Raw genomic sequence first — 23,800 nt, 5'->3', positions numbered from 1 at the left:
TTATTGATATTTTAGTTGTCTGGAACAAGTTCAAAGTAGTGCCTGAAGAAGATTATCCTAAATTAAAATATCATAACAAAACATACATTTTGTTTGCAATAGTCAAAATTGTTATACTTTTGATTGCCAAAAGTTTTATTATTTCTATAGATGTAGGAAGTTAAAAAGTTGGGGTAGAAGTGAACAAGAATTTCTACTATTGGATTTGAGCAAAATACTACTAGAAACAATTGAGAATTATCATGAAACGCTGATGTTGTTGACAATATCTTCGCTATGGAATACCATCCAAACAGCAATGCAAACAGGATCATTTGGAGAAATCAATATGACGTAATTGATGTAGAAATAAAAAATTACTGTCATTTTAGATTACGTGCATAGTGAAGTTGACATTGGCGATATATGAACTTAATATCACTTTAGATATTTAAAATTTTAATTGAATTTTATAGGATTTTTTTTTGATAAAAAATTTTTTAAAATAATTGAATGCGAGATGGCACCATGCAAATATCAGGTAAGTTAGTGAAAATAACATGCACCTTTTTTGTCTTGTGTGGGATATCCTATTCTTTTCTCATAATAAAAAAGAATATACTTCACAAGGCGTCAGAATTCGGAAGTCTTCAATGAGTTCAAAGACACGATTGTTTATTTCATGAAAGTTTGAATTTTTCATTTCAATGAATGGAAGACGAAAAATTCAATTGAAGGTCAATGTTTGAATGTGCTTGGAGTGATGGTTTTCATTTACCTTTTTAGTTCATTGGCTTCTTGCATTCATCATATTTTAGTCATGTCTAGAAATTTGGCAGAAAAATTGAGAAAATTTAATTCCAATTCTTATAAGTTAGTAGTTTGATACAAATCAAACCTCTTTTTTATGGGATCGATGTTTAAATTAATTTTTTTGAGATTGCATGTGCTTATTTTTGAACTATTATCTTTAGTTATTTTAACTTTAGATTTAGCTAATAATGAGAATCTAATTACATCAGGGATAGGAGCAACTACAATATATCTATTTTTACTCTACTAGTTTAGTTGATATACAATATAACATAATCCATCTTAATAATGTGGGTTTCAAAGATTTCCCATATACAATATTAATATCATCATTGTTAGGTTGTGACCTATTTCAAGCTTCTATTGATATTTTAGATGTTGTGAACAACTCAAAGTAGTGTCTAACCAACAATATTCTAAATTAAAAATCATAACAAAATATACATTTTGTTTGCAATAGTCAAAGTTGTTATATTTTTTATTGCTAAAATGCTTTGTTAGTTCTACAGACCTAGGAAGTTAAAAAGTTGGGGTAGAAGTGAATAAGAACTCCAACTATTGGAATTATCAAGATATGTGCAATATTGTTCACACTGTTTTCGCTGTGGAATATGATCTAGATGGCAATGCAACAGGATCACTTGGTAAAGCAATATGTGGGAATTGATATAGAAATAAAAAATCATATGTCAATGTAGATTAAATGTGTTGTGAAGTTGACATTAATGATATATGAATTTAATATCACTTTAGAGATTTAAAATTTTATTTGAATTTTGAAGGATATTTTTTAAAAAATACATATGAATAAATTCTTTCATATAACCACAAACAACAAATTCTAAGGGCATGCAAAATTGGGAAAAAATATTTAAAATAATTGGATGCAAGATGGCACCATACAAACATCAAGTATGTAGGGAAAATGGCAATCACCTTTTTTACTTTATGTGGGATCTCTTATTCTTTTCAAATAATCGGAAAGAATAGACCTCACAATGTATCATAATTTGGAAATCTCAAACGAGTTCAAAGACACGACTCTTTATTTCATGCAAGTTTGTATTTTTATTTCAATGAATGAAAGATGAAGAAATTCAATTGAAGGCCCGTGTTTGAATATGTAAAGAGTGATGGTTTTCATTGTACATTTTCTGTTATAAAAAAACTTTCCAATTCATTTTCATCGACTATCTTATTTGATTTAGTAATTTCATATATTTCTTTAGTTTATTTGCTTCTTACATTCTTTACATATTAGTCATGTCTATAAATTTGACAGAAAATTTAAGACAATTTAATTTCAATTCTTATACGTTAGTTGTTTGATGTACACCATACCTCTTTTTTAATGAAGTCAATATTTAAATTTAATTTTTTGAGATTACATGTAGTTGTTTTTGAACTATTATCTTTAGTTACTTTAACTTTAGATTTAGCAAATATTGAGAATCTAATTACAACAACGATGGGAGCAACTACGGTATTTCAATTTTTACTCTACTAGTTTAGTTGATATACTATAAAATATAATCCATCTAAATAAAGTCGATTTAAAAGATTTGCTATATCCATTATGGACAACATCATTGTTAGTTTGCGACTTATTTCAGATTTCTACCAATATTTTAGTTGTCTTAAACAACTTCAAAGTATTGTCTAAATAAGATTATCTTAAATTAAAATATCTTAACAAAATATACATTTTGTTTGCAATAGTCAAAATTGTTATACTTTTAATTGCAAAAGTGTTCTGTTATTTCTATAGATCTAAGAAGTTAAAAAGTTGGGATAAAAGTGAACAACAACTCCCACTATTGGATTTGAGCAAAAGATTACTAGAAATACTTTAGAATTAATAAGACATCTGTAACATTGTTCACACTATTTTCGCTGTAAAATACGATCTAGATAGCAATGAAAATAGGATTACTTGGAGAAAGCAATATGAGGTAATTGATATGGAAATAAAAACTGATATATCATTGTAGATTAAGTGTATTGTGAAGTTGACATTAGTGATATATGAACTTAACATCACTTTAATGATTTAAAATTTTAACTAAATTTTATATGACATTTTTAATAAAATACATATGCATAATTCTTTCCTATAACCACAAAATGTGAAAAAAGGTTTAAAATAACTAAATCTGAGATGGCACCATTCAGAAATCGGGTAAGGTAAGGAAAATAGCATGCGCCTTTTTAACTTGCACTGGGTATCCTATTCTTTTTTCATAATCAGAAAGAATAAACATTACAGGGCATCAAATTTTGGAAGCTTTAAATGAGTTCAAAAACATGATTCTTTATTTATGCAAGTTTGAATTTTTCATTTCAATGAATAGAAGACAAAAAAAAATTCAATTGAAGGCCAGTGTTTGAAAATGATAAGAGTGATGGTTTTCGTCATCCGTTGTCCGTTATAAATAAGGTTTCCTATTCATCTTCATTAATTATCTTATTTTATTTAGTAATTTCATATATTTATTTAGTTTATTTCCTTCTTGTATTCACTATGTTTTAGTCATATGTAGAAATTTAGCAAAAAATTTGAAAAATTTTGATTCAAATTCTTATAAGTTAGTAGTTTGATATAAACAAAACCTCCTTTTATGGGGTTGGTGTTTAAAAATATTTTATTGAGAGATGGGTCGTCACAATTCTAGCAGATGAGGTGAATTGAAAATGGCCTTAATGGATAAAATTCATAAATGCACTTATGATCTTTGTCGTTCAATGATTTTTATGTGACGATCCCACTTCCTCCTAAAGCGTATCCTAGTATTTAGCGGGTCGCCTACTTGGCTCGCGCCAGAACTCATTCACATTAACTTGACAGATAACATTTTTATAAACCAAACTATTAATAAACCATGCACTCTCAAGTACATGCTCCTTCAAAAACAAAAGCTGTCTTAAACTATTTAATATGTACATCCCTCGAAAAAATGTTTGTAAAGCTTTAACGTTAAATACAAAATTCACCTAAGCACAAATTCAAGTCTCCAACTTATACTACCGGCCTCTTCTCACCCCCGTCCTCTACTCCTGTAAGAAAAACAACTAAAGGGGTTGAGCTAATGTCCAATGAGGTTCCAAGTACATCCAGCAGTCTAACAGAATCACAAAGTTCACAACCAAACAATAAAATATGTTACAACAATTAATATTCTAAGACAAGTAATACATTTAATATGAAAGGATACGGTAGTGATACAGACTCTAGAGGTGACTCCCATCCATTTCCAGACGTAGCACTTAGTTCCGTTCAGCTATTCAATGTCAACAATCAATATTAAAGGATACGGTACTGATACAGAGTCTAGAAGTGGCTCCTATCCGTTTCCAGATGTAGCACTTAGCTCCGTTTAGCAATTCAGTGTTATTTCTCTAGTTAAACAGTAACTAACATTCTCCTTTCTTCCAGTGTTTGGTGATCATCTCAGTGGGTCATATTCAAGTATACCAATAAACGGTACCCAAAGACCATCGATCTACTTGACCTAACCCATGGCTGGCTCAAATAGGCCGATTGTCATTAGGTTTTGGGTCCAAAACGGTCATGCACAGTTAACAGTAGCAGTTAAACAATTGATGGTTCCAAAAATAAGTAGGTCGAGTGCAATAAAGTACGCACTTGCTTTTTATCAGTGAATAATAATAGCAATTTAAGTTGAAAACTCAAACAATTTCACTTAGCAATCCATCAGTTCACCAAACAGCAAGCCACAACCATACTTTAACATTTAATCATGAATCCATACAAGGAACACTTACTCAAAGTAGTTGGAGTTTACTCCTCAGTGCTTGGACCCTCCTTCGATTCTCTCTCGGCTCCTGAGATATTTATAAACTTATTAGTCTACTTATTATTTTGGAATAATTTCAGAAACCTCCCCTGAGGTTTCTAACTATTTCACTTAGTTCCCTTGAAGTTTTTAAAATTGCACTTATCTCTCTTGATTTGACACTTTGGTAAGCAAACCTTAAAATAAGGTCCAAAATTTAATGAATACCCTAAAATGCCCTTATCGTATAAAGTTCAATTCATTCTTCTAAACAATTGTAAAGTAATTTCACACAATTATAAAAAAAAAAAGAGTCTCAAGTTTTTCATGCCAATACTTGTTATTTAATAATCAACTATAACAATAAATCTTTTGCTATGATAAGATATTTTTTTATAGTGCTTTATTGGAAATATAGATTCTTTTTAAGATAGAGAAGAAAGTGTTACCTTGACTTTTTAAATTTATGGACTATTTTTTTAATAAAAGTTTGTGGACTAATTTAGTGATGGAACTGCCATAGTTTGGTAGTGATTTTGGGTCATTTGTTTTTAATTATTGTTGATTTTGATACCAAAAAAAAGAGCTACAAAAAGTTGGATGATATTACACGTTATCAAAAAAAAAATACTAGTTTAACGTTTGATCTGGATAGATGTTAGGACAACATTGATAGTTATTCTATACTTCTAATGAAATATAAGAGAAATGAATAAGAAGGAAAAAGGAAAAAAATTATAAAATCCATCCTTTGTATATACATGGCAACAAGAAAGTTTTATTAAAATATCAAAATTAGTATTGTCATTTTAAATGGGTAAGGAAGGTAGGTGTAATTTTTAAAACCTTAAATGAGCCACATGAAATTATCAAAAACCTCAGGAGAGGTTTCTGAAATTATCCCTATTATTTTCCCCAAATGATGAATTTAAAGCTCACATGATTATTTTGACTAAAGTGTATAGATGTGTATATATAATCCAAGATGTTTAAATGTGTATATAGGGAATTTTAAGGTGATCTTAATACTTATCTTATTTTAGTACATCAAAGGTTCAAAGTCTATATAATTTTAATCATTTAAGCCTTAACATACCATGTTTTATCAAAGTAAAGTAAGGTAAGGTGGTTATATTGGTAATAAAGTTGGAATTTAGGTTCTAAGGATTATTTTAAAACAAGGTTCAAATTTAGTAAGTTTCTAGAATTTGGCAGCTTAGAGATCTTATGAATTTTCTTGATTTCGTCCTATATTTTGGATGAATTTTTTTTCACAAGTAAAACTGTTATAAGATGGTTTGAAGCAGTTTTGGCCAGTTTTGGGTTCAAGTTCCATTTTCTGAATTCAAAATTAAACTCAAAATCTAAACATTTGTTCAAAATGGTTAGAAACAGTTTTCCAACAATGGGTAGTCAAGTTTCTTACTTCAGTTTGCTATTTCCTTACTTAAACTTCCTTAAATTTAACGTATATTTTACGATATAGATCGTTTTTTGTTAAGATTCAGTTAAAATTTCTAAAGAAACTCAGCAATGCAATCGGAATCATCTAATCAACCCAAATCTGCCAAGCAGTTTTGCATGCTCGACCAACTCCCATTTCTTTTCTAAGATTTAGTTATTTCCTCCCAAATCAGGACAATCGCAATATATAGAGTAAAACAGAGGAGTAGGGATGTTTTTTATCAGTATCTGCATAAATTCCAGGTTACAAGATGAAATCTAAGGTTGAGAAAACACAACGGCATCCTCGGTTCAAAGCTGGGGTTTCCAGCCGTATATCTTCACCAAAATTTCATTCAATGTATCAAACATCAACCAAATTCGACGTGCATTCATTTTTGAACATAATATATAGTCCCTACTAGGATTTCCATCAAGAAATTCACTAAAATCAACATTTAAAAGCTATCTAACCATCCAAGTTTCAACATAAGCAAAGCTGGAAAGAAATCTAGCAAACATTTGGTCCAAGTGAGGAATTTTTCCCAACAAATTTCATTCAATCCATCCCAAATCAACATGCAATCTCATAAACACTGAAATGAGGACGTACAGTTCTGAAATCCAACAGAACTTTCCAAGAAATTTCAATTTTAAAACAAGAATTGCAACTAGACATCCATTGGACAAGCTAACAATTGTTTCACAGCCTTGCAGTGCTTGTATAGCCATTTCAGCCCCATTAATCGAGTTTTCACTAAGAAAAACTAGCATGCAACACTAATTAAAGATTATACTAAGTATGTAACGTGATTTTCTAGCCACATTTCACCAAAATACCCACTCAAAATCAAAAGATTCACTATCGGCCAATCTGAAAATTTTCCAGCAGCCATGCAGTCCTCCAAACAAGAATTCTAGCCACAAAAGTAAAGCTTTTCACCATAAAACTCACATGCATCACCAAATAAAGAATATACATAACATATTTCATGTTTATCTAGTGGATTTACTCAAAACTAGAAGCAAAAAGACTGCAAATGTAGTATTATGCTAAACCAGGCAGATTATCTCAAATCAAGGGAGGGTTTGATTTTAATCTTCAAACAAACCACAAGTTTTTTACTTTAATTCAATTATATATTACATGCATGTCAAGATAAATGAAATAAATGGCATGGGAAGTGAATTCTTGGTAAAACCCAAAAAATTTCTGGAACAAAATTGGAAAAAAATGGAGCTCTTTCCCCACGGTTCAAACAAGATTTCTAGCTTTGATGTTTCTTCCAAAATCAACCTTTTTCTTGCTTTGAACTCAACAAATACCACATGCATGTCTAGATAAAAGAGGTAAATGGTATATGAAGTGTGATTTTTGACCAAAACCAACAAAACTTTGAAGTTAAAGCTGCAAACCCTCAACTCTACTCCAACAGCCCTCTATTATCAATCATGATCGGAATTTTCAGCAAAGTTTCCTCAACGCCAACACTTATCTCACTTGGATTCAAGTCAAATGCTACATGTATGTCAATATTAATGTATTATAAGGTGTAAACAACAACAATATGCAGTTTTTCAGTCAAAATTCATGGAGAAAACTAGAAAATTCTTCGTCATCTCTCTCAACCAAAGCTGAAAAAAAATTCCAGCAAACAGACAATTTGAAAGGCAAATTTTCCTTCAATAGAACTCTTCATTTTACACTCAAATCTAATATGCATGTTAAGGTTAAGATGTTATAAGCTGTTTTGAACCACAATATGAAAGTTTGCAGCCAAAATTCATAGAGGAAAACTGGAAAATTCTTTCTTTCCCTCTCTCGGCCATCTCAACAGATTTCCAGCAAGTTTCTTCAACATTTTCAGCCAAGTTTGCCAACGTTTCACTAGTTTCAAAGATAAAAATCTTATAAGTCAAGAGATTAAACATATATCATGCATTCCTAGTGAGATTTCTTCCAAGTTTTTGAATGAAAAGCTGTGAAACTCCAGCTCTCCTTCCCTCGGCCAAAACAGAAATTTCCAGCAATAAATCAGTCTTTAAACAAGATTTTTCTTCAACAAAACTCACTTTTCTTAACTAAAAACCAGCATGCAATATGAGTAATCCAGAGTATTAGAAGAATGAGTTAATACAATTTTTACCTCCCTTTTCTGCAAAAATCTCAGCTGGAAAATGCGGACAACTTACTTCCTCTCTCTCGGTTCCTCAAGGAAATCGCACCAGGTTTTGTCTTCTTTCTCCCTCGATACAGCTAGTAAAAGAAGGAACTAGAAATTCTCTTCCTCTCTCTCTCTCTCTCTCTCTCTCTCCGTCAAGGATAGTTTTGGAGTGAAAAAAGAAAGAAAAATGGCTCAGTTTTCTCTTTTCCCTCTCGGTTTCAAGACAATAGAAAGGCAGCTGGTTGCATGGTAATTTTTAGGCGCATTCTATGGCTATTTGGTCATTTAACGAAATTTTTAACATTTGGCAATCGTTAGACTTTTCTCATTTGCTTGTTTTTGTCTACAAACATTATTCTACTCTAGCCAAAATAATTCTAGTGGTCACACTATTATCCCATTAATTTGTTCTAAATAGTATAATTTCTATAAAAATATTCATACAATAATCTAAAGTATCTCTATACGCTTAAATTATAAAGAAGACAATTAAACACATAAATCAATCAATGATATGGTGTATGCAATACTTTTGATCTCTTGAATAAATGTGAAATATATGAATAAATTTTCGGACTGTCTCATTTTAGCATTTCATGAATTCTCAAAAAGGGGTTTGGCGTGTTTGCCTCCATTTTTGGGATTACTTGTGTACTTGAGAAGACTTGGACATTGATGCCGCAATTTATAAATAGAACTCACTTTGTTCATGATTATGGGCATATTTTGTGAAGTTAGCTTAACTTTACTGTGGTTATTCATACGTATACTTGTTTTGTGAAGTTAGATAATTTCATGTCCTTGAACATTGTGTTGGTTCCATATGCTTGCTCCCTTTCCCTTTTTCCCTTGATTTGCATATTTACTTCTTGATGTTTCCAAGCTTTCACTCTTAAGAAGTTGTTCTATTTTGATTTTGTCTTTTGAAGTTATGCATTAATTGAACTCTCCTTTGTTTGTCAAATACGGTTGGAAATTCATTACATGGTCATGGATTTAGATAGCATAAGTTAATGAAGAAAGTATTATCTCTTACACTTTATTTATTTCCTTTTCTCGCATTGAGAACAACGTGGAGATTAATTGTGGGGGAGGTGAATAATTAGCTTGCTATTTTATGCCATATGATGATATCTTATTGATTTAAATGCATTAGAAATATTTGAATTGTACTTGAAAAATTTCCATATGAAAAAATTTCTTGAAATTGGGTTTGCTAGCAGGGAGTTTCATCTAGTTATAAGGGAAAGCTCTGTTAAAATTTTTTTCAAAATTTCATTATGGTCTAAAAATTTTTACAATTTTGTTTTAAAAGGGCCAGTTTGTTCCAACCTTAAGCATTGTGTTTCTTCCATTTGTTGAAACTTTATATGTATTTTGAAAATTTTAGTTCTCATTTGACTTAGAAATGGTTGTTATGCAATTAGGATTTTTGAATTTTAGAAAGTATATCTTGTAAAGTGGAGAGAGTTGTAACTATAATTTTGCATATTTAATGAGATTCCTTCTCTTTACTTAATTTTACAAGTGATTGATATAGTCAATAAAAGTTATACTCTACCTTTGATTATTCTTATGTATTTGCTAAGAGTGATTGTCTATTTATTGTCTTTTATTTAAAAAAAAAAGGAAGAAAGAGAGAAGAAAAGAAAAAAGAAAAAAAGAGAAAAAAGAAAAAGAGTTTTTATTCTCTTCCAATGATTCTTGTATTGAATAACCGGGGATTGACATTTACAAATGTTGACATTCGTGTAAAAAGATACTTGAATTAATAGTATGCATAGCAACTTGAATAAGTGAAATGTTGAGTAATCGAAAATCTTCACCTAAAAGTGTCGATTTTCACATCAAAATACATTTCCACTATTTGACTAAAAATTAGTATAAATAAACCCCTCTTAGTTGTGAAATTTGAGAAAAAAGATGATTGTAGGACAAGGAAAGCATAAGTTGACTATGTGATTTGCTTATTTGTAGAATTAGTTTAAGGTGAGCGATTAAGTTTAACTTATTGAAATAAGGGTATAAATGTCTTTCCATTATTTGATACTATGAGTATTTAGTGTAAATTAAATGGTTGTATATTTTTTGATTGGGCTTAGTGTTGGGTTAAGGAATAAAATTAAATGCACATGTTATTTCTAGTTTACTTGGGGTTTTAGTTAGGCTTATTTGTTTTGTACAAGACAATCTGCATCGTTTTCTTTTGGACCAATGTAGTGTGCCCCAAATTGTTTTATTTGTATTTTTCTCGAATTAGAAACAGAATCTTGCAATTTGGTCTCTAATCTTTTGAGTAATGTTATTCTGGCTCAAAAATTTTCAATTTCTTTCATTTAGAATCTTAATTTAATTGTATTAGCTCCTAAATTTTATCTTTATTTAGTTTTGACCCTTCAATCTTATAAATAATTGTATTTTGACTCTAAAAACTTTCTAATTTTTGCAATTTAGTCCCCAATGGCTTTTTGATTTTTCTGTTATGATTGTTTCTTTTCTTTAATTGCTAATTATTTACTCTTGAGTGCATTTAACTTGTAATTTTTGGATGTTTTTAAGTTTCTTTATGTGTTTGACACGAAAATGAGAATTTAATACAATTTTATGTTCTCTTTTTTAAATATTTCCAATTAAATTATTGTTGTGATCATTTTGTTGATTTTGAGCATGAATAGAGTAATCTTCCCTTATTATAGTTCATTTCTTCAAACATGAGATACCCCTATTATCCTTTAAATTTCAATTACGTACCACTATGTGCTCTTATGTGTTTATATGTCTTATGCATTTTTTATTTATTTACTTTAAATTGATATTTATTTTCATGTTTATTTAACAACTCTTTGGAGGGTATTTGAATACCCGAGATGCAATAGATACGTTATATTTTTCTTTCGCACAAAAATTTTAATCAGATAGATAACTGTAATAAATAAGTTAGATAGGTTTTATTCTCTTATATTTTTCCATTTTAGATTGTTATAAGGTCCCTAATTATAATAAATAGGTTTTTGTGTGTGTATGGCTTATGTGCTTATGTGTTTTATTTGTTTTCTTTAGTATTTTGCATCTAGATTATTATGCCTATATGCTTTATGTGTTTCTATATGTTTATTTACTTTAATTTATGCTTTATATGTTTTAATACAAATGATGCATGCATAATGTCACCACACTAGTCTTTTTTATTGCTTGCTCGCTAGTCCAATACCAGTGAAAATCTATAAAATGGGCTAATCTAATGTTAGACCTGTAGGCCCTGTCCACGCGTTAGATTCATCTTTTGTGTGTCATTCATTGTATTTTGACGTACTTTTCCTATTTTAGACAATTTTTCTCATTTGTATGATATTTTCCCTTACATTATTCATTTATCCCCCATATGCGTTAGTCATATTATTTAGACTTGCATTTCATTTAGAGAATTAGAAAATAAGTTAGTTTATTTACTTGTTTAAGTTAGAAGAATCACCCTTCGAATATCAGAAATGGACGAGTAAGGATTTTGTAACCTTAGCACAGTATTGCTCCTCTATAAAAAGGAAAATTGTGTCACAAGTTTCATTTCTCGTATCCATTATATTGCATTCTCTTTTCTTTCACCATTTATACCTATATATATAGTTTAATTTTCTTTTTTCTTCAAACCTCATCTTGTATACTTGTGACCCCTTCAAGGGATTATTTTGGGTTTCGCAATTAATGCGGTCGGTACCAGTTAGATCTTGAATATACATTTGTCCATTCAATATCTCTTTTAAGTTTAAATTTGCATTTATATAGGAAACATTCAAATTTGATAATTTGAAGGGTTAAAATAGGAAAAATGTGACTAAACCTTACAACTAGTTTTGGCTAGAGTGAAAGGGTGGTTTAGGTTCAAACTGATCAATTTTTTGCCTTCTTTTTTTTCAACTGTGACTTCTGAACATTTTTTTTCTTGTTTTTTTAAAGAATTGAAGTCATCTAAAAAACGTTTCATTATATTATATTATATTATATTATTATTTATTTTCAAAATATTTTTTGAGTCATTTGGTACACCTAAACTCAATACTAAGTGGTGACCCCCATTTTTTTAAAAACCCTTTTCAGACTAAATGTTGGGTCTAAAAACTCTAAACTATCGCATTTTCTTTAGTTCCATTTTAAAGCCGTTTCTTTATTTTTCAAAATCAAAAACACATTTTTTTCAAACACTATTTTTTATTGTGAAAAATGGGCGCGACAATACTAATAGTAAAAAAAATTTGTGTTTAAAAAAAAAAGAAGAAGATTGTTCATGATACTTTCTTCTGACACCCTTCAAAAAAAAAAAAAAAAAAAAACTTTTCTTTCTTCTGATGTCATGGCGCGACTCTTCCAAGTCGCATACAGAAGCCGCGTCCCTTTCTAGCGCTTTCTCTCGTAATTCTCAGCATTTGTCCTGCAAACTCTTCAAGCACTCTGCTTAAACCCTGCACCCTTTCACTCTCCAAACTCTCAAACCCTGCACTCCTCGTGGGTCATCTTCCTGGTAAAATCTTAGACTTTTAACATTTATTTAATCACAATTTTTTCATGCGTCCAACTTGCCTTGTTGATTTTTATTTTCGTTTTATTTCTTTCATAGTTGTGTTGTTGGGATTTTGGTATGTATATGATTTGAGATTCTGGTGCTTGTATTGTTACGTTCTGATTATCTGTGCTTTCTGCTTGCTTTTGTAAGAGTTGCAAAAGTGGGGTTTTTTTTGGTCTCTCTTAGTTATAGTGAGCATGGATTTTAGAACTAGGGAAAAGAATTGTGAAGAAACTAAAAATTAATGGTAATAACGGGAAGGAAATTGAGATGTATACTCTTTGTTTTGTTGGAATTTTCCAGCTTCAGAAAATACCTACTAAGGATGGAAATGGAAACAAGAAAAAGAAAAGAACAATGTACCTCTTTTTTTATTACCTGTTAAACTTTTTTCTATTTATATAATGATGGTGCACCTCATTTTGTTCACTGGAAAATGCGGAGAGTCGTTGTTGAGGTTATTCCTTGATTAATAATTTCAGCATAGTATACAGAGTGCAATGTGTTTTTCCGTCTTCCTGTTCTCCCTTCCGACTCTCTTGCTTAGTAAACTCTGACATTCAGAGTTAAAAATACTTCTGAAGTTTCCATGATATGTACATGATTGAAGTAAAAATTGCGTATGAGAAGTATCCATTTGCAAATGGTCAATTGGGATTCCTGTGAGATGGTTCTTTCCAAATACAAGCCTGTAAGTTATGCTAATTTGACATACAAGAGTTCCATGGAGTTCTTTGTTCTTTCTCTGTGGTGCTTAGTATTTCCAAAAACAGGTTCACTCACTCGTGTTTCTTCTATTTTTGGCATGACTTTTGAAGGATTGGGGGAAGTTGTTAATTCTTCAGGGTAGCTCTTGTTCTCTTGGCCAGCATTCTTGAATATCTTACTCAGATGGAAATTTTGCTTCATTCCTGATATGGTTTTCTTAGTTTGCTAACTGAATTACAAAGTTTGATTAAGTTATACTGGTTCTGTAGTTTTGAGTTAGTACACCTCCTTTTTAGCTGTAGGGGTTTGCGAAATAGGGCCTTGATGTTGTTTTAGATGAAAATAATGGTGGAAATTCACAAGTGATTAAACATTTAAGAAGTTTTCTTTAGTGACTATAGGGACGTCTTCTAGGTTTCTGCTTCATTTACGTTAAATTTACTTTTCGGGACTGCTTTGTCTGCTATTATCTTACATCTTATCTTTCTTCTAGTTCTGAAATTATAGTTTCTCTAGATTACATCTTTTAATAAATTTTGACCTTTAAATGATGAGAGCTGCACAAAACTGTTTGGTGATGTTAATGATTGTGTTTTTATATCTCCTATCTTTTGTTACTAGAAGGCACGTTTTGTTTGCACTTTCAAATTCAGATGTTCCATTTGCTGCACTCCTCCAACTTAATGTCCACTAAATAATTCTTATTTTTTTCTGAACTATTAAGTTATCAAATGTCTATGCATATCGTGCTTCCTTTCCTTCCAGCTTTGTGTTTTGGTCAGTTTTGGTCTTCCATTAATTTGCACATCTGATACAAGTGTTTTCCCTCTCTCTGCTTGCTTGTCATGATCTTAATCTTAGTTGATATTTTTCTGTATCAAACAAAGAATGATTGCTCAAAGATGTCTGCCTGTCGAATATCAAAACACTTTTGAGGTGTGCATTGCACTAGCACACTGATTATTAGATTGCATAAATGATAATGACTATATTATGATTTAGTCTTCATTTTTTTCTTCTTTATAGTAAATTGCCATAGGTATCATAGTTGTTAAATTTCTGGACACATGGGCTTGACCTTTGAAGAATGGATGAGCTTTTGTAGTTTAAAGCTCAGTGTAACTGCATTTGGTTTATCATTTCAAGTTGTTTGTACTCCCACTGCTTGTTGAATGATGTTCTGGAAAAGTGCAAAAGATAACAAAGTACCGGCTTACAGCAAGCTAGGTGTAGTAAATAATTTTTTTTACTCTTGTTTAGTATGATAATAAGTTTTTGGAGATATAGAATTTAATCTATTTACTTAGCTTCTTAAACATTTTGAGTTTTTGGTGATGATGGGAGAAATGGTACTACACCAACAAAATGTCTTTTTCTTAGACCCTGCAATGCAGAATGGAAAGACAAGAATAGGATTGTTTGGGGGCTTCAAGAAATTCAGAATTTAGCTAGATATGCTTTAGATATATATCAAGGAACTTCATGTAGTATTTTGTTATATTAGAGCGTTGAAGTGTAAAATAGAAAAATGACTTTTGAATGTCAGAAAGTAAGTTTTTTGTAAATTCAAGCTTTTAAGTGTTAAAAGCCAATTTGGCAGCTGCCTCTTAAGCCTGTCAAATTCGACTTGGCTTGTTACTTGAGTTTGCGGTGGTGTTGTGCTTTCTTTTGTTTCTGCATAGGACCTTCCTTCGGTGGTCAATCCCAACGAAATATAGGTAGACTTCTTTGAATTAATACTTCTCCTTAGTATCTTACTTTTCCATTTTTCGTCCTCCTAAAGTTTCGAATTCTGCTCTCTCCATATTTTGAAGTTTGGACAACTAAAGTTTTAAATGAATCTTAACTAGACACATTTCTTGGTGCTGCATCATTCTGGTACGAGTGCTAAGGAATTCTTCCTCTTCTCTGATCTTTCTTCACTCGTCTATCACCAAGATTACAAAGGCAGATTTTTCTTGTTGATTTTGAAAGGAGACAAAGAAAACAAGCTAAACTTCAATGCAATAAAAAACAATGCTGCCCCAAATTCTGGCCTGGAGATTATAAAATTGATAGTTCTTTCTTCTAAACTATAATTGATCCTTTTTTGATCAACAAAAAGGTATAAAAGCCTGTTACAGAATTTTCTTGTTGATCTTCAAAGGAAATATAGAAAACAAGGTAAACTTAAATGGAATAATGAACCTTGCTGCCCCAAATTTTGGCCTGGATTTTATAAAATTGATAATCCTTTCATGATAAACTATAATTGATCCTTTTTTTAATCAACAAAAAGGATCTAAATGGCTGGTGACAGAGGAAATTAGATTCAGCAATCAATGGTTAGTTGGTATGCAATCAACAATTGGAGAGCTCAGTTGTTGTTTCTATCCTAAAGGTGCAAAGAGCATTGAACAATATGCTGATGTTAAGGAAGTAAATATGGCTGCTTTAAAGGAGGAATCAGGAGACGAAAATGTCAAATGTCGTAAACAGTGATTTTTGCAATAAAAAAAATGAGTGGAGACATTGGAAAAGTTGAAAAGATTTGTTTCCTATTTTAAAGATGCTGTGTTGTTTCCCTTGACATCTCAAAAATTGATTTTGTTTTTTAAGAAGAATGGCTTAGACAAGGAGATTGGCGTTGTTTGCCATTTTTTTTAAAGGATAGGGTTACCATATAAACTCTGGGGCTTAAAGCATCCAGAGGTTGAACTTCAGTTGGCAAGCTTCCTAAGCATTGCTCAAGAGCAAGTTCTTGAGTGCTGGTGAGAATGATGCAGAACGAAAAGAGAAATGAATGTTTGGATAAATCCTGAAATTGACATATCTCTGGAGCTTCTCTTAATGACATTAAACTGATGCAGCATCAGGAAAGCTATGGTTGATAAGATCTTTTTCAAAACTTACTGGTTAAAAAATTGTAAGAATCTGAAAGGAAGTTTGAGAATTTTAAATAAGAAAGGAAGCAGTAGGAGTTTATGAGGACGCAAGAGAGCGAGACATTCTAGGAATTTCTCTTTACGATCAAGCACCCAAGGTAGGACTGCTTTAAATACACTAAGAGACCAGAACATCACAGACTCAACTCGACATAATTGTGTATTAATCTTTCTTCTCTGAACCTATCATGACTGATACAAACTTATTGGACGCAAGACTTAACAGCAAAGGATCCATAAGAATTAACCAAACTGGATAGCTAAAGAACCTAACAACTAAGAAAGCTAAAGACTTGTGTGTGTAAGATGTAAAATTGAACGTGACTACCTTAAGATGTAGCCATCAAATTTGAGTATAACACTTGGACTGTTACAAGAACTTCATTTTTGTAGTGTCTTCTGAGATTAAGCTCTAATACAACAGAATACTAGCAAGAAAAATGAGGAACTCCTGTTATGTGTCATTTCTTTTTATTTCTCCCAATGGTCATTTTCTAGTGTTGGCCTTGGGCATCATTCAAAGAAGGGAACTTTGGTGTTTTGTAGAAAATAAATGGTTAGAAGTGATCTAGCCTTTAAGAAGTATGCCAGTACTACTCAGTGGATATTTTACAAGAATTAAACTAGTGTCAACATTTGTCCTGGGCCATTCAACATTTATACTTCATAAATAAATTCCCTCAATGTTAGTGCCAAAAACATGGATATTTTTTCCTGGTTTGCGTATTAAGGATTGTTTATGAAACACTTAGGTAGCTTCTTTTCCTTGGGTGTAAAATCTGTTGAGGTAGTCGTGGTGGGTAATTTTCCTCCACTTGATTGGATCAAAACTGCAAAAAACAATTTTCTATAGGTAAAACTACCTTTCTTTATCTTCTCTGCTGGTAGAAAGTTTAATACATAAATCAGCTCGAACATTATGGTCGTTGGCAGCTGAACTTGGGAAGAGCATGGCAGCTGTCCCAGCTGCTCGATCAGATGCTAGTGTAAGACAGCAAAATTATTCTATCTTATTCAATCCTCTAACTTTAGCATTTATTCCCCAGTTTACACTGCCTTTAGTTCCATTCTGCACATAAATTTATATGTGCTTGAACCATATGGCTAGTGCAAGACTCGACTCTAGATTATTCCGAAAAGTGCTGTTGGTCATAGTCATTTCATGCTGCTTAGCCTTTGTACCCCCAATATGGTTTCACTCATTTTTGGTTTGATTGTTAACTACCTAAGACTTGAAGTAAACCCAATTTTGTCTTGCTTTCTGTATTTTAAATCTTTGCTCAAATATTTGAGATTGAAGTTGCATCTGCTGGAAGCATTGTATTTACTGTGAAATTATTTGACATCATATTCCTTCATGTCTGCAATTCTATCTCTCACTGTCATGAAATCCTATTCTCCTAAATTTTCACTGGCTGAATGTTTTTGCTTTTGAAGCACTCATTGTTAAATTCATCTTGCTTGGATTTAATTACTGTGGAATTACCAATTGTCCATGACAGGCTGCTACATTCTTCTGTAGAGGTGTAATTTTCTATTCAACTACTGTGCCCAATGATCCTGACACCCATGAAGATTTTAGGCCCACTATTAAGCTTGAGAGTTCTGGTCTATCATTGACGGACATTGTTGAACAGGTGAATGCTCTTGATCAGATTTGGCATGATAATCATTGTCTTTTGTATGGTAAAACACACACACACACACACACACACACATATATGTATAATTTTTTAAAATTTTTGGGTGAAGCTTAAAAGATTTGATAGATATCCACTTATTGGTGTATACAGTTGTTACCATTCATGTGATTGTTTTTTAGATTCTGTGCCTTCGCTTTGAATCTTATTGACATATTAACCTAGTTAGAATTCTAATGTAGGATGTGAAAGAGAAACCCGTTATGATTTATATGAAAGGGGTGCCTGATCTTCCTCGCTGCGGGTTCAGCTCATTAGCTGTGAGGGTGCTGAAAGAATATAGTAAGTTTACAAGCGCCCAGTCAATTTATTTGGATATCTATGTGATGCTCTGTTTTGGTTTACAGGTTGAGTCAAGTTAGAAAACAATTCATGCAAAAAGGTAAACGTGGTTTAGCTGTAAAATGGCTGGACCATATGGAGAAGACCGTGATGTAATTAAGCTAAATACTTTAGTATGAAAATGCTTTGCATTATGTCGCATAAATGAGACTTGTAATAATTTTGATTGTTTGAATTCAGTATTGACTCAGAATTTTACAGTAAAATTCTTGCAAAAGAAAGCTGCTGGGAGGGAAATAATGCCAGTATGAAATATTGCCAATTTTCAGATTCACTGTCTAAGGAACTATTTTAAGCATGTTCTATTGGCCTCAGTCTTTTCTGGGTAGACATGATGTGTTTCTTGATTGTGGTATTCTTAATCATTGTTATGCCCCTTGCAGGTATACCTATAAGCGCCAGGAATATATTGGAAAACGTTGAACTTAAGAATGCCGTAAAAGCTTATAGGTAACTACCATGTGCAGCACCTTTAGTCTTCTTCAGGGCTGAAAAAATATTCTATTTTGTGCATATCATCCTACTGAGCAATTAGCAATGGCGTTCTAGTTATGCTACTGACAATTAGCTTCTCTTGTAGCTTAAGTAGAGATATAAGTAGCGTATCATGTCTTTCAGACAGAATTATACATGGATTCCTTCTATAATGCATTTTCAGTTGATCAGGTTTGATAATCAATTTAAACTTAATGTAAACTTTGGGATGTTTATCCTCAGAATCCTTTTAAGCTTAGGGACCCATTTATGGGAACCTGATGTACTCGACACCCTTCTCTACATTAAAGTAAGGTTGTTTTTAAAGTTTATTATTATGAGAACAAACTATGATTCAATCTCTCAATTGCTATTGGGCCCTGAGATAGCAACTCATTTGCATGCTAGAAGAATATGGCGTACCTGTGCTAATTATTCTGGATATGATACAGTATATTAATTGTGTTCCATATGTAATTATCTAGATACATTTTGTTGCAAGATCTATCTTTTATAAGACTGTAAAAATATGGGCACTAAAGAGTTGCAAATGTATAATTTTTATAGTAACCAGAAACCTACAGATTGCAACAGCTCATCTTTTCAAACCTTCTGCTGCTGTTGCTAGTTGCATCTTCAGGGGGATCTCTGAGGAAGTATTCAAATATCTCATCTAATGTGTTGTCAATTCTCTGCCTTCATACCCTCTTTTAAGTCCACTATTTAATTAGCATATTTATTTTCCGCTCTCCCTTCCTAAAATCAGCCAACAAATATCTGAATGAAGAATGAGAAGAAGGGTGGATTTATTTGTCCAGAAGACGCTTGCTTTATAATTCGGTTACTTTTGTTGCAGCAACTGGCCTACATTCCCACAAATATTCATCAAAGGTGAGTTCATTGGGGGATCAGATATCATCCTGAATATGCATCAGGTATTGTTTATGATATATAATTCTTCTATTTTTTGTTGCCTTGAATAAGCACTCAAGAAAACAAGTGTTTCACGCGGAATGGTGAGCTTAAGGAAAAGCTGAAGGACATTATGGGCGGATCTGAAAAAGCGGAATGAGATGTGTTGCAGAAATCATACATATTTGGAAAGCAGAAAGTGGTTCCTAGATATACAAGTTAGTAAATAAAAATTTATTGCAGCACATTGTAGAGATTTTCTTTGGTGGTTCTGCACGCAATACAGAGGTTAATTGTGACAATCTTGAGGTTTAGGATCGGGCTTTTGAAGTTCAGCATGGGGTTTTCTTTCACATATACATGCATATGTATGGAATTGCAGCTGTCCCGGTGTCTTTTTTGACAGAAATGTTTGCAGGTGGTGAGTGTAATGATTTTTATTTGGCAATACTTCTTCCTTTAGTACTATTTTCAAGCCCCAATTGAATTAGGTTCCTAAAGCCAAACAACCGTTAGTATTATATGCTTTAGTTCAATTAGACAACTAAGCGCATTACAACGGTTGTTACCTTCTTTAGCAATATGTGATGGATGGTATCTATTAGAGGTGGCAAAATGGGCGGGATGGGCGGGATTTGCTTGGGTTTGAAATGGAACCGAGTCATATGGGTTTGGGTCCAACCTTATCCATATGTGTTTTGGGACTAACTTGGGCGGGATCATTTTGGGATGGGTTTAGATTCATCCCACCCAATACCCAAATTCATTTTCTACATATTTTTTTTCCTTTAATTCATTTTTTATTTTTTATATAATTTTAATATTTTTGATTTATTAAATTTCTTTAGTTTTATTAAATAAACATGCAAGTGCTTTATACTCAAGATTCCCACCAAAAATTGGATTAACAAATAAAGGAAAAGATAGATATACAGCCATATTCCAACATATATCAAGATGGCCAAGGTCCTTAGGATGTTGAATATTTATCCTCATCATTGTCCAAGGATGACAGGTCTAAACTAACTGAAATGCTGGAAATTCTTGTGGATAATGACTAAGAAGACTACTAGATTATATTCGCTGGTATGACTATAAAAATTGTTAAAGATAATTTTTGAATCTAAGACTCCGTTTTGATTGACTATTTTTTCAATAAATAAGTTTTTCAAATACAATGTTACAGTAATATACAATAACTCAAGAAACATCCCATCCATATTAGTATATCAAATATTTCAAAAAAATTTTATAGTAAAAATTTTTCATATACACGGCTACAATAAAATATTTCAAAAACACCTACCAAAAACAGCTAATCCAAACGGAGCCCTTGCCATTTGAGCCCAATGGGTACCCAAGTATTTCCCATCCTTTCCCATTCATTAATGGGTATAGTTGGGATGTGTCCCAACTTAAACCCAATACCAAATTATAATACCCATCCCGCCCAAAGTTCCTTTGGGCATGGGTAGCCCATTGGGGCTTGGGACAAATTGCCAGCTTTAGTATCTATACAGCCTGTTTTGAAGGTAACGTGAAAACTGAAAACATTTTGCCTTATGGCTGCTAATCTAAGTCCATTATAGAGTTTGGAATAACCTGCCAGCTAAAAGGGGAAAGATTTGGAGCACCATAAGTTGTTGCTTGCTTAATAGCATTGGATTGCTTGATATTTTGCAAACAGGGTTCAACTCTTTTTTCTTTGGTAAGTGCAGAAAAGCTATATGAGAAAGGAGAAATCACAAAACAAAATTCGTCATGTTTACGGAGGAGGTAAAGACAATACAATCTGTCAAAGATTTTCATAAATCCTTTCAGTTGAAATCAAGCAAGCCAATCTGCTGTGAGTACCTGTGCAAGTGTCCCACAATGCGACAAATAGGAAGATAACGAAGCAAACAATTCTCAATGCAAAGACGACGAGCACTTTATAAAAGATCAATTTGTCCTAGTGGTTAAGCAGTGTTCAGGTACTAGTAAAACGATTCAAACAAAACAATGTGTCGAATCAAAAATTCAAGCGCTTTTGCGATATCACAAGTGCGGAGCATATTAAGAATCCATTGAAACATATCAAGTTTACATGGAATCTGATTTAGGAAATAAGGTTTCACGGCCCCTTCATCATGTACTCTTTTGCAAGTATTTAAATAAACAGGTCGAGATCTAACTCCGATCAATTTTTGGAGGAAAAAAAAAAAAGGCTGGATGAGAAATGGTATTCAATTTGCGAACACCTATTGAGGTTAATCGGTATTTATTGTTTTGTTATGCCTTGACTCTATCTCGACATTGAATTTCAGAATCCAGTTCAGATTTTCGTGAGGGATGTTATTTGTCAAGAAGATGAATATGTTGCCTTTTGAAAAAACATGCTGCTTCAACTCCGTTATAAAGTTGCAGCAAAAACCATTGATAAAGAAATTAGGTGTACAAGGGATTCATTGGGAACCTTGCAATCAGAGTTTCTGATCATTTCTCCCTTCGCCTGCCTAATGCATGCCAAACTTGTCAATTCAAATGAAACCATTTGCTGAATAAACCAGCCCAATTTTGATGGTTAATTTTAGTGGAAATGACATATGATAGTTTAGCTTGGATTAAATTCGGAACCATGTCTTCCCTTTTCTCACAATATAATCCACTGTTGGCACAGCCGAGAGCCTACCTCCATGATTACTTTCCCAAAGCTTTGATTATGAATAACTTTGAGCCCTTGCTCGTTTGATAGCTTACCTGGTGATAGGGATACACTCAGTGCTAAACTGAGTAGATTAGCCATACTTCTTCTTTGATGAGGAACCTGAAGCTCATCAGTGGCGCAGTCCACTTTTGTAAAGTCAAATTTGAGTCCTTGCTCATACAATGTAATTTTACTTCCTTACTATGAGAAAATTTCTATCGTTTCGAAAAAAAAAAAGATGTTGAATAACTTTGAATTAATCTTTTCTATAATACCAGTGTATACATTGACGAAATTAAATGAATACCACATCATTTGAATTTGAATTTAAACATCAAATTATATATATATATATATATATATATATATATATATATAGCATGTATCTAAACCCGCTAGTATATACACTGTACCCATAAAAGATCTGATGGTGAACCTTTTACTAGAAATAGAAGGCGTACAAGTCCCCATAAAAGATCCCCATAAAAGATCATTTTACCAGATTAATATTGACTAATTGCTGCATGGGCACCCTAGAATGCCAGAACTCAAAGAATCAAATGCATTCTTCTTTCATCCGACCTTGCGTACAATCGAAATAACTTGCAGCAAATAACCTTCGTCATAGATAAACAATAAAAAATTATGAAACACCATCTCTGGACATCGAGATGTGAATTTGAGGAACGAAAAAAAAAAGAATTAAATACCGTACTTCCCTCTTCGGATTTGTCAATAGAGAAATACCAATTTTCTGTACTTATTCTATTGTTATGTCATATTTGTTTCGGTTTTCTTTTTCACTACTTTATCCTTCATTAAGTATCTTGTAAGCAAATGACTTTAGTTAAATTAATCACGATTCGAACGTCAAGATATTGATAAATTAAAAGATATAGCATTCGAGTTTGAAATTTGAATTGGATTGGCATTGAAGTTCTATATATTGGGACTTGACTATATTCCAGATTGTAATCATATCCCATTCAAAGTTCAAACCCTACTCTTCGTCTATTTGCAATGTAATCCCAACATAATCCCAAATCATATCATATATATATATATATATATATATATATATATAATAAAGTTATATTTTTATTCTTATCCCTTCATGTTTTCTCTTTCTTACGTGGCTTAACGAAACAGCAAGTAGTTTCCTACGTGGCTTGCTCCTTTTTTGTTTAGATATATATCAATTCTTATTTCCTATAAGAATTCTTAATATTATATGATTTTTATTTCCTACCCAAAAAAGAAATTGGAAAGTAATGCGATATAAATAAAAGAGAGATAAATATC

At 32.0% G+C, this 23,800-nt stretch overlaps 1 protein-coding gene across 1 annotated transcript; it reads left to right on the top strand.

The window, feature by feature from the left end:
* The first annotated feature begins 1,366 nt into the window (after window positions 1-1,366).
* Window positions 1,367-19,932, top strand: LOC113690144 (monothiol glutaredoxin-S15, mitochondrial-like). Its single transcript, XM_072049896.1, has 6 exons — window positions 1,367-1,436; window positions 12,613-12,710; window positions 17,887-18,021; window positions 18,267-18,366; window positions 18,810-18,876; window positions 19,757-19,932. Exons 1-6 carry the CDS (start codon window positions 1,367-1,369, stop codon window positions 19,881-19,883), a joined length of 597 nt encoding a protein of 198 aa, XP_071905997.1. The 3' UTR covers window positions 19,884-19,932.
* Window positions 19,933-23,800: the final 3,868 nt, after the last annotated feature.

Source organism: Coffea arabica, chromosome 5c, assembly GCF_036785885.1.
Source record: "Coffea arabica cultivar ET-39 chromosome 5c, Coffea Arabica ET-39 HiFi, whole genome shotgun sequence".
Lineage (NCBI taxonomy): Eukaryota > Viridiplantae > Streptophyta > Magnoliopsida > Gentianales > Rubiaceae > Coffea > Coffea arabica.
This window is presented reverse-complemented; position numbering and strand designations above follow the sequence as displayed.